The sequence below is a fragment of the Microtus oregoni genome, unplaced genomic scaffold, assembly GCF_018167655.1.
Source record: "Microtus oregoni isolate MIOR12 unplaced genomic scaffold, Mior012 000043F_ref0000047, whole genome shotgun sequence".
NCBI classification, from domain to species: Eukaryota; Metazoa; Chordata; class Mammalia; order Rodentia; family Cricetidae; genus Microtus; species Microtus oregoni.
In genome coordinates, this window is record NW_024543210.1 from 1,920,170 (window position 1) to 1,932,219 (window position 12,050).

Consider the following 12,050-nt stretch of genomic DNA (forward strand, 5'->3'; position numbering starts at 1 on the left):
CTGCCATTGCTCCAACTGCCACATCCATCTCTTCCCCTCCTGGCCTCTTTACACACCCCCGGCTGTTAGATGCCCCACAGCCTTGCTCAGTAGCTTCTGGTCATGTGGCTGTGCCAGACAGGCTTGTTTTCTGGCCTTCCATTGCTCTCTGTGCTTGCTGTGGTCTTCCTTTAGTAACATGAACCTGCTGAGCAAGGACATTTTCCATTTTCTGCACTCCAAGCCCTGCCTCCCAAGGGTACTAACAGGCTGACTGTTCAGGCGGGGCAGAGGTACTGCGTGATAAAATGGATAATTTAGTGCATGTCCACCAGAAGGCTGTGTGCAGCGGAGCTGAGTGGGGTGCAGTAGACAGGAGACCTGCTGGTGCAGAAGTAGTTGGGAAGCAGGCTGAGATGGCATTCACAGTGGGGACACAGGAGGAAGGAAGGCTTTATAGAGGAGCGGACACTTAAGGGGAATTTTGGGAGTAGGGTGAAGGCTGTTGGTTACAATCTGAGACAGGGTGCTCTCTCAGATGGTGGCATAGTGATCACCTCCTTCCATACAGCATGCTTCCTTTACTGTTAAGATTGTGGGCCTGAGGCAGATCTCTGTGAGTAGCCGGGCGATGGTGGCGCATGCCTTTAATCCCAGCACTTGGGAGGCAGAGGCAGGCGGATCTCTGTGAGTTCGAGACCAACCTGGTCTACAGAGCTAGTTCCAGGACAGGCTCCAAAGCCACAGAGAAACCCTGTCTCAAAAAAAAAAAAAAAAAAAAAAAAAGAAAAGAAAAGAAAAAAAAAAGAAAACCAGTTCTCTGTGAGTTCGAGGCCAGCCTGGTCTACAAAAGCTAGCTAGTTTCAGGGTAGGCTCCGAAGTCTAGCTCAGGTAGCTGAAGGCACAGAGTGCAGTTGTCACACAGAGTAATGTTGTTCCTGTATTATATCTCTATATTTGTTAAAAGATGATTTCCCTGGCTCAGTTAACCAGACCATGGTAATTCCTTACTATGGTGGTGACTTAAAAGTTATGTTGACATGGAGATGAGACTGCCTGTTTTTCTGTGTGTCCCAGAGGCTGAATAGTCCCCAGTAGTGGAGCTGTGGGGTGGCCTGCAGTGATCCACCTATCCCAAACCTCTCTGCTGCAATGAGATGCTTCCATTAGGGCCTCTGCAGCTCTGGGGTTTCCTGGCATGAGCCTCTGAGTGTTGCATGGGAGAAGCTGTTACCAAGCAGCGTGTTTGTGCAAGCATACTGTGTACCCGGCACACTGGCCTCAGGCCTGCACAAGCGAAGAGAAGCACTCAGTTCGTTAACAGAAGACATTTTCCCCATACAGCAGTAGCTGTCTGGCCTGCCTTTGGCTGAAAGTACCTCCTTTCCTGCTCTCTGATGGCGTTATCTTTTCAACAAGAGCTGCTGGTCTGTGATTTTAGATAGCCCACTTCCCTCTCTGATCAGCGTCCTCTTGTGACTCAAGGACCTGGAGGACTCACCCCCACAGAGCTGGATAGTCTGTTTATGGACTGAGCTCCTGCTTCAGATCCCTGGCTCTTGATGGGCTTTCTCCGTGAGCGACGCCTTCAGCTCTTCTTCACCAATGAGCTGTGTTGTTCAGTGAACTCTCCTCTCTGCCATGTGCATTTGGATTGCTGCAGAACCACAGACAACAGGGTGTTTTCTGAGAGAGAGGATCAGGGCATGTACCTGTAATCCTAGCGCCCTAGAGCCTGGGGCAGGAGGCTGGCCTGAGGTTAAGAACTGTATTCTCTCTTTTTAATTTGTAGTACTTGGTTATGGATTACTATGTGGGCGGTGATTTGTTGACCCTGCTGAGTAAATTTGAAGACAAGCTTCCAGAAGACATGGCAAGGTTCTACATTGGTGAAATGGTGTTGGCCATTGATTCGATCCATCAGCTTCACTACGTGCACAGGTAACCACCTTTTCATGACATTTATGAATACTACATTAAACATTAAAATTCTCATTTTCACTAGGATCCTGTTCCTGGTCTTGGGCTTCAGGTTCCAGGACCCCTGAGGAATCCAGGCCCCCTGTTGACAAGTACTCACTGAGCGACTGAGTGTCAGCATAGGGTGGTTTGTCCCTGTCACCCTTAGCCTGCAGCATCCAGTCCAGTTGTGATGTCCTGATTCCCAACAGCTGAGGCACCTGGGCTTTTAGGGGTCCATTTACAGAGCCCATCCCTACTGGCACTCACGTAGTTCCATCCCACTGCACCTCCATGCCCTCCTCTGTCCATACTGGCCCATGACGCCCTCTCAGGGAAGGAGAGGACTAAAGCATAGGTGTTTCTGTCACAGCCGGGGGAAAGGCCAGAAGAACGGTGCTTCGGCTGCAGGTGCATTCCCGTAGGACCCCTGCCCCAGTTAGAAAATAACATCTGGGAGAATCTGTGAAATGTCTCTGACTATTACAGCTTGTGATGGATGAAAGAGGACATTTTTTAAAAAGAGGATTTGTGTTTGTGTGTGCGCCACTTTTGTGAGTGCTGAAAAATGCAGAAGGGGTGTCAGATTGCTAGAGTTTCGAGTAGTCACAAGCTGCCTACGGTGGGTCCTGGGAACCAAACTTCTGTCCTCTGGAGAACACCAAGTGCTTAACCACTGAGCTGTCTCTTCAGCCTCTAAAATCCCTTTGTTTTTATTTTATTGATTTTTTTTTCTTATGTCTGTTTGAGTGAGCATAAACACTTACACACACCTCACTGCCTTGAGACAGGGTCTCTCACTACACTGGAGCTTGCTGTTTCATGTGCTGGGCAGCCACTCTCTGTCCCCAGTGTTGGGGTTACAGATACAGGTAGCTACACCCAGCTCTCTACATTGGTGCTGGGGATTTGAACTCATGCCCTGAAACTTATGGAGCAGGTACTCTTAACCACTGAGCCATCTCCCTAGCCCAAAGTGTATATATCTTAAAATTTTGTTTTATTGTTAGATTTATTTGTTTGTTTTAGGGAGAGTATTTACCTAAGGCAGACTCAGTCATCTGTCCTGTTACAGAGGCACAGACTTTATTAAAATTAATAAAAAGGGAGGCATTGTGGAGACCCAGAAATATGAGCCTATTTCTACCTTGTCTGATGGTCAAGGTTGTCAAGTGACAAAGGTTGACAGTCCTGACTCCAGATGTGTTTACTTGGTTCTTTAGACATTAAGATGGCCCATAAAGTAGACCCGTTCCTTCCTGACAGGATGTACTTCTATTCTTCCTTTTGTAATATGGGAAATGGCTGCCTTCGAGATACTTGGTCAAGGGTGACTTCACTGCCTAAACAGCAGATTGCCAATGACTTGATGTCTCAAAGTGTTAAAGCGATCAACTGTTTGAGTTGTCCTTTGTGTCACGTTAAAGAAGCCTTTTGCTGCCTTCTTCCCCATTTTGTGTTGGGTATAAAAGTGTGTGGAAGATTAGACACAGGCGGTTTCAGTATTCACTAAAACGCCCTCCTGGTACTGTTCTGTGGTTTCTGCTGTATTATTTTTTATGTATCTTTGTGTTTGTTACTTATATTTCTAAATCCCCACGTCCCTGCCCTGGTAAGTGGTGTTTTTGTCAAGGCTGGTCCCTGACAGGAGAGGTACTTGTGCTGTGGGAATCAGAAGACAACTATCTAGCAATGTTTTCTCCTTCCCTGTCTAAGGATTGAACTCAGCTCATCAAACCTTGCAGCAAGCAACTTTACCCACTCAGCCATCTTGTTGGCTCCAAACTATAATTTTCTCTGGAATGAATGTTTTCCTCCATACTTCTCTGAGGCTCTGTCATGAGTCCCATAGACCATGCTGTGCTTTAGCTTTGTACAGTAGGGAGGTGTGTCTCCTCTACTCTGTCATCTGCAGTCTTTGCTCCCCTGGGCTCATTCTTTCCTGTGGTAGTTCCTTGAGAAGGGACTTGAGGTGGTAACTTTCACCCAGGGAGCACGTCAAGCTGCATGTCACTTCCTGAGATTTTTGACATTGCTGCTTCTCTGTTTTCCTAATCCCCAAAACTCTGCAGAGATGTCTCAGTGGTGTGGATATGTTCTCTGCTCATTATGTGTTTCTGGGGATCCAGGGCCTTGTGTGAACTGGGCACACACTGGCGCTGCTCTCCACCCAGCTGCCTCAGGCCTCTGCGAGGAGGCTCCCTAAGGGAACACAGCACCCACTGTGGAAGGAAGGACTTTTCCATTTCACAGAGTGCAGCTTCATTACCAGGGAATGCAGCAGGGCCCAGCTAGGTGGCATTCACCCCCTGGGGACCACAGAGTATACAGTGCTCCCTGTAGCTCAGAGAGCGTTTGTCAGTGCCCCGTCCCCCATGCTCTTTATTGGGTATGCCTGCTTCTCTAGCTTGTTGCAGTTCTTAGATTACTGTTCATATTTCCCTACTGAGGATCAAACCTAGAACTTCACATTCTACCACTGAGTGACTCCACACGTGGCCCTTTTTTCATGAGACAGTTTCCACCAGTTGCCCAGGCAGGTCTTGTACTTGTTGTCTTCCTGAGTAGCTGGGATCATAGGTATGCATGCTACCAGGTCTGGCTATTGCAGTTCAGTTTTTCTTTTTAAAATGCATACATACGTGTATGTATATGTATCTGTGTGTATGTATGTGCGTGTGTGTGTATGTATGTATGTACGTGAGCACAACTGTATATATGGAAGCCTGCAGAGGCCAGGTGCTATGAGCTGCCCAGCTTGGACTGGGAACCAAACTTGGGCCCTCTAGAAGAGCAACAAGTGTTCTTAATCACTGAACCAGCTCTCAAATGCTGTGGGGGGGGGGGGAGAGACAAGTGGCCATGTGTGTTCGATACATGTATGGAGATTGGAGAATTAATTCTCCCCTTCTACTCTTAATATGGGTTCCAGGATAGAACTCAGATCACCAGGCTTCACCCCCAAGCCATCACACTAGCCCTGTTTTGGTTCATAACATTTAGATTTTGTCTCTGTGACAAAACTTTGCCAGCTTCATAATACAGACAGAAATATCTTTGTCACGGGCCTCTTAGGATATTAGGTTATATTTTATTTATTTATTTAATGTGCACTGGTGTTTTGCCTGCATGCATGTCTGTGTGAGGGTACCAGATCCCCTGAAACTGAGTTACAGATACTTGTGAGCTGCCATTTGGCAACTGGGAGTTGAACCCAGGTGCTCTGAAAAACCAGCCAGTGTTCTTTAACTGCTGACCCATCTCTCCAGCCCAAATTAGGTTCTATTTTAAATAGCTTATTTTTTCCCTTTTTTCTCCTATTTAGAAAACTCCTTTCTTTTATTTTTTAAATTTTGTTTGTTTTTTTTATCAGTGTGTGTACATATATTTTCCTGCTTGTCTGTATGTGTGACATGCTCATGGAGGTCAGAAGAAGGCATCAGATCCCCAGGTGCTGGAGTTACAGGTGACGGAGCTGCTTGGTGTGAAAGCTAGGAACCACACCTGGACATCTCTCCAGCCCTTCCTCAGTCATTTGACTGAGTAAGACTTTATAATTCAAAAACGTTTATTCTTCTCAAACAAACTCAATTCAGATTGTATGTAGATGGCCCACCTAAAACATAGCACAGCAAGAGTCAATGCTGTCCAGCCTCAGGTAGGTGTGCTTGCTACATTTGGCAGTGTCAGAAGTGAGTCTCTGGGGTGCACAAATGGCATTGTGCTGTGGTGAACTCAACAGCAGAGCTCAAGCATAGGCCACAATTGGGCTCCTTTCTTCTTTGCTATGGCTGGGGCTCAAATGACCTTTTCTCAGGGTCATTTAATTATGATTCTTAACAATAGAACAATTACAGTTTTGATGTAGCAATGAAATAATTTTATGGTTGGGGGTCACCACAACACGAGGAACTGTATTAAAGGGTCGCAGTGTTAGGAAGGTAGAGAACCGCTGCTCTGTGGGCTGAGATGGCTCTGTGCACTGACCCCTTCTTCACAGCTGGACTTCTGCAAACTTCACAGCCTCTGCCTGGTGCTCAAGGAAACAAGTGACAAATCTAGGACCCAGAAGCACTCAGGCCCATGTATGCAGCCCCTTCCTGAGAAGTCAGCTTCTAGGGACCTGAAACCAAAGACAGTGAGAGGTGCACAGAGGATTACGGCGAGAACAGTGTGTATGCCCAGAGAAAACAGGGCGTGTTTCACAGACATGTTGATGCAGATCAGCTGCAAGTTAGTAAGTGGGCATCCAGAGGGCAAAAGGAGCCTCGAAAAACTCAAATGAGGGGGACAGAAAGCAGGGTAGAAGATAAAGCAGAAGAAACTCTCAGAAGTGCTAGTCAGGTGTCCTCTTGTGCAGCTGCCTGGTGCAGCCTGGCGATGGAAGCCTGACCTGGGTGCACTGAACACCCATACTGCTTTGGGACTGGGACTGTCTTGATCGCTCATGGGAAGGAAAGGCTTTCAGAATACAGGGGGGTTTTGTCAGATTTTTTTTCTTTTTCTCTGCTGGTGAACAGGAACGGGAATTTAGTTTTAGATGGGTAGATAACACCACACAGCTAAGGAAAGGAGACAGCACAGCACTGACTAACTAGTCTTCTGTAGCAAGAGCCTGAGGCCCCAGGATTAGTGGTGGCATTCATGTCAGCAGGTTCTGTATCTAACTTGTGATACTTGGTCCTAGCCAAGACATCCCTTAAGCCATTGCCATAATTACTTGGTTACATTTGTGTGTGTTGGTATGAATGTAGGCACATGCATGTAAGGAGGGTAGAGGACAAACTGCAGGAGTCCCAGGTATCAAACTTAGGTTCTCGACTTGATGGCCATTACATTTACCCACGGAGCATCTCTCTGGGTCCTGGGTTTTTAATTAGTTAATTTGAGTGGCCTTTTGTGGCAAGAGACTACAATATTAAAAGAGCCTTGGAAATGAAAATTAGCTTTGCCTGTTTTTAATTATATATACTGAACCATACCATATATAAAAATTGTTTCTTTTTGTTTTTGAGGTGATATCTTGCCAACAAGATAGCCTGGAACTTGATCCTTTTGCTACAGCCTCTCTAACCCTGAGCTTACAAGGATGTGGAATGTTTTTGGGTTCTATTTCAGATGGAAACCGTGTTTTATTATCTGGTTTCCTTATGTCTGTTGGGTTCCTTTGTGGGCTCCCATCTCAGTCAGTCTCCAGCTCCTTAGTCTAACTCTGGTGTGTTGTCTAGGTTCCTTCCCTCAGTGCTTCCATTAGGTTTGATTTAAACTCACTTTCCCTTAAGCATCTTGTAAATTAGTCTTCATTTGAGGTTACAGATTATCTTTTTCTCCTGTTTCTTCCTTTAATTAAATCCTCTTCCTGGTTTTGTTTTTTCCTAGTGTTTTTCCATTCTGGCATTTTGGTTTCCCTGCTGTTCCTTTTTTTATGTCATATCTCCCCCACCTTTCCTTCTTTTTCTAGTCTCCCATTGCAGCCCAGGCTGACCTCTAGCTTTGCCTTTCTGAGTGTGCCACACCTGACCTTTCTTTTCCCTTTCACGTCTGTGTGAGGGTGTTTATTTCAGGTTCAAGTGCTGTGCTAGTTTTCTCCTGTTTCTGACTTGTGGTTTTGTGGCAGAATCCCTGTTGCCCTGTGCCCCGCCCCCCCGTGGCCGTGTGGCTGCACTGCAGCCTGCACACGCACTCTTGCACACGCGCTCTGCACACGCGCTCTGCACACGCGCTCCTGCACACGCACTCCTGCACACACACTCATGCAGTTGATGCTGGACATGTTTTGTCTGTTGTGTGTGGTGCTGCTGCAAACAGACTTGAGCGTGACTTTGGTGGACGTGTTCTCTTGCTTTCAGGGTAGTCTGTAATGACTATATTCTCAGGGCTGTGAATATGCTTCAGCCCAGCATTTGGGCATAGGCAGTTGACAGTGTGGGCTTTGAGTGTCTTCCTTGGCTGTGTGACTGTGCCATTTGCTACAGGCTACTCAGCTTCAGTGTGCAGAGCAGCTTGTTAGCCTGCAAACAGTTGTGCCCACCTCTTCCCTGACTCCATTACTTCTTCTGATACGGATCCCTCCTGGTAGCTACTGCTCATCTCCCTCCATGCTGCTTGTCCCTTGGTCTCCGTTTCTATTTCTCCAAGCGTGGTGCCATGTTATTTTCTGGCCCTGTGCTGATGAGCCCCTTCAGGAAGGCAGTGGATACTCGGGAACCTTAGTAGGTGGCGGGTGACAGGAGTTGCAGTGCTGCTGGGGGAGGGGTTGGCATCTGTGACAACTCTGCTGGTGCTGCTCCAGTTGCTCTGCTTGGTTATGGCTGCTCTTGGGCGACCACGGTTCCCTGTGAGCCCGCTGGGACAGTTAACTTACTCTGCTTATTTCACCAACAGAGACATTAAGCCTGACAATGTCCTTTTGGATGTGAATGGTCATATCCGGCTGGCTGACTTTGGATCGTGTTTGAAGATGAATGATGATGGAACTGTAGGTATTTTTGTTGAAGATTGCCATTTGCTTTTGAGTTTGACTTGTAGTTAAAAGGGGACTAAGTGTTCAGTTTGACATAAAATTAAGAAAATCCAGTTTTTGAATGTAAATTAAGAAAATGAATCTGTTTAGAAGACAATTGAAATTTTCTATTTGAGAAATTTTTAAAGTTTGAAAATCATATATGTGTGTACATGCTGTGTGCAGATTTGTGTGCATGAGTGTACAGGTGTGCATGCGCATGTGTGCATCTGGAGGCCAGAGGCCAGCCTGGGATAAATTCCTCAGGCAGAGTCCCTCACTGACCTGGAACTCACAGGCTCAGTGGTCCTGGGGCCTGCCTGTCCTCCCTCCCCAGCACTGGGTTTATAATGGTGTGCCATCGTGCTACCCCACCCCTACTGCCAGCTTCCTTTAACAGTGTGGGTTATGACGATAGCACACAAGATTCTCATCTTGTGGGGCTGGAGAGATGGCTCAGTGGTTAAGAGCATTGCCTGCTCTTCCAAAGGTCCTGAGTTCAATTCCCAGCAACCACATGGTGGCTCACAACCATCTGGAATGAGGTCTGGTGCCCTCTTCTGGCCTGCAGACATACACACAGACAGAATATTGTATACGTAATAAATAAATATTTAAAAAAAAATAAAAATAAAAAAAATAAAAAAAAAGATTCTCATCTTGTAAGGGATCTTGAAGAAGTCCAGTTTATTGACTAGACTCTTCCAGCCCTTCTTTTCTGTTTTTGCGATGACATATGGGTGCCATTGGGGATTTGTCAGGCTCCTCAGAGCCCTGGGTGACTGTAAGCTACACTGCAGCAAGTGAGAGCAGCCCTTCCCCCCTTTGAGAAGCCCTCTCCGTCTTGGAGGGCCAGCTCCAGGCAGCTTTCTGCAAGCTCAGCTTTCTCTTGTAGTTATTGCAGGCCTAAAAACCGGGTTCCTTAGTGCAGAGTGCTGTGAGCCCCAGATGTGGGACAGGAGAGTGCCTGGTTCACCTGGTACCTCAGGTCAAATCAACACTGCAGCTAGGTGGCCTGTGAGTAGTTGGTGTGTCTTACCTCGCTGGCCAGCTCCCCGCCCTCTTTGTCATCGCATTCTTTCCTATGACTGCAGCAGCCCTTGCAGTCCCATACAGGAGGTTCTGACCCTTTAAATCCTGCACTAAAAAGGAGTCCCAGACAGTTCCTGCCAGTATATTTTGGGACATCTATGTGCAGACACCAGCTGACCATGCTGCACAGACCATGGGGCTCCAGCTCACCGTGCTGCACTGCCCATGGGGCTCCAGCTCACCGTGCTGCACAGGCGTGGAACTGTTTGTACTCTCCTCCACTGCCCTGTGCTTTTTTTTTTTTTTTTTTTTTGTAAATTTTAACCTCCATGTTAACTTGTTGGTAGGTTGGTGCTGTGGTCAAATCTATTCTGGTAATGAGAGCACAGTGTCCGTAGGTGCATTTACATTGCCATCTACCACAGTGGACATTTACTCACCGCTGCCGCCCTTACTACTTACGACCACTGCAGGCTGCTGTGCTGAAAAGTGCCAGGCAGACCCCTGCTGTCTGTCCACTGAGTAGCACCTCTTACACTGCTTACCCCCCAGACCCTCTTTCCAAAGGGGACCTTAGAGAGTCTAGTCTCTTCTTCAATGGGCCTGTGACCACTGCCCCATTCCTGCCCTGCTTTTATCCCATCTGTGTATCTCATCCTCTTCTGCTTTTCTGTGGTGGTTGGCTCTTCCTAATACAGCACTGCTCGAGTGCCTCCGCTGCAGGCATGTGCCTGCTGATGTGGGCTGTGGGGAACTGATCTCTTTGTGGGCCCTCTCAGGCCCCTGAGCAGAGACTCTCTTGGGAACACAGTTGGTGCTGGGCCAACTTACCTGTTTTCTCTCTGGGTACTCAGGGTGGGCTGTGCTAGGAAGTCATAGCCCCTGGGGGCTTGTTAGAAGCCAACGTATGCTTTTCCTTAGGCTTTGTGTTGGACAGAAAAGTCAAGGGCTGGCCTGGACACGGAGCCCTTAGATTACCCTGGGAGCATGGGCAGAAGGTGTAGGGTTGCTGCCTCTGGGGACTTTTATGTCACGGTTGCTGTTTTCTGCAGCTGCAGGGTTCTAAGGGAAGCAGATAGAGATGTGTAGTTGTTAGCGATGCTGTCGGGCTTCCCTTCATCACCCCTTCTTCTCCCAAGGTTCAGTCTTCAGTGGCTGTGGGTACACCTGACTACATCTCACCAGAGATCCTGCAGGCCATGGAGGATGGCATGGGCAAATATGGACCTGAGTGTGACTGGTGGTCGCTGGGCGTCTGCATGTATGAGATGCTGTATGGAGAAACGCCATTTTATGCAGAGTCACTGGTGGAAACCTATGGCAAGATCATGAACCATGAGGTGAGATGCTGTAGGCTGTTGTAGTGCCCGCATGGGCTGGCGGGGTGGGCAGCAGTGGAGGAACCATGAGGCTGTTCTAGTGCCTGCACAGGCTGGTGGGGAGGTGGAGGCTAATGGTGTTCAGGCCAGATGGGGTGGCGGGACAGGAGAGGTGGGCAGAGGTTTGTGATGTCATCAACATAAGATGGTGACACTGCACGCGTGGGACGGAAAGGAGGAGATACTGTGTACCTAATGGAGCCTGTGTTGACTGACCAGACTCCTTGGAGGAGATGCAGGCTTGTGTAGAACAATCCATGTGGTCATTTAGAGCCTAGAGTCGTATTGGGAAGTCCTTGTAGACACTTCGGCTTTAGATGCCACCTGGGACACAGTCATGAGTGAGCTCACCTCCACGTAGGGCATCCTCGTTCCTTCCCCATCCCAGTATGTTCCTTTTTTTCCCTTTTCAGGGTTTTTATTTTTCATTTGATGTTGTGTCCTTGTTCTATCTCCACCTCAGCCCCACAGCACACACTTGACTGACCTACCACAGAACTGCACACCCAGCCCTGGAGATCCATGGGCAGGATTCCTTTTTCTGTCTGCTGTAACACAAACACGACCTGGCATGTATGTGTGTATATGCCTACACATCCCAGAAAACTGAGTTGTATGTAGTTGACCTGTATTTCAACCAGTCTCCCATTAATTGCTCGTGTTGGGTCAAGATTAACATAAAAATTGCTTTATATTTCATTGCAAATCAAAGTAAAAACTATACTTAGAATATTTTTCAGCATGGGGGCAACTCCATCAGTAAAGTGTTTGCTGTGTAGTGTGCACACCTGATTTGAAGCCCCAGAACCAAGTAAAAGGTGTGGTAGTGCACAGCTGTATTCCCATGGAGAGTCAGGTGTGGAGGTGCACAGCTGTATTCCCATGGAGAGTCAGGTGTGGAGATGCACAGCTGTATTCCCATGGAGAGTCAGGTGTGGTAGTGCACAGCTGTATCCCCATGGAGAGTCAGGTGTGGAAGTGCACAGCTGTATCCCCATGGAGAGTCAGGTGTGGAAGTGTACAGCTGTATCCCCATGGAGAGTCAGGTGTGGATGTGCACAGCTGTATCCCCATGGAGAGTCAGGTGTGGAGGTGCACAGCTGTCGCCCATGGAGAGTCAGTTGTGGAGGTTCACAGTTGTATCCCCTTGGAGAGTCAGGTGTGGAGGTGCACAGCTGTATCCCCTTGAAGAGTCGGGT

General features: G+C 47.8%; 1 protein-coding gene across 3 annotated transcripts in view; it reads left to right on the top strand.

Annotated features, from left to right (window-relative positions):
• Positions 1-12,050, top strand: part of Cdc42bpb (CDC42 binding protein kinase beta) — a 96,308-nt gene that overhangs the window by 45,702 nt on the left and 38,556 nt on the right. For all 3 annotated transcript variants that reach the window (XM_041633486.1, XM_041633487.1, XM_041633488.1), the window contains 3 exons: positions 1,772-1,920; positions 8,323-8,416; positions 10,612-10,812. In XM_041633486.1, the coding sequence (XP_041489420.1) occupies positions 1,772-1,920; positions 8,323-8,416; positions 10,612-10,812 (444 nt within the window). The remainder of the gene's footprint in view (positions 1-1,771; positions 1,921-8,322; positions 8,417-10,611; positions 10,813-12,050) is intronic.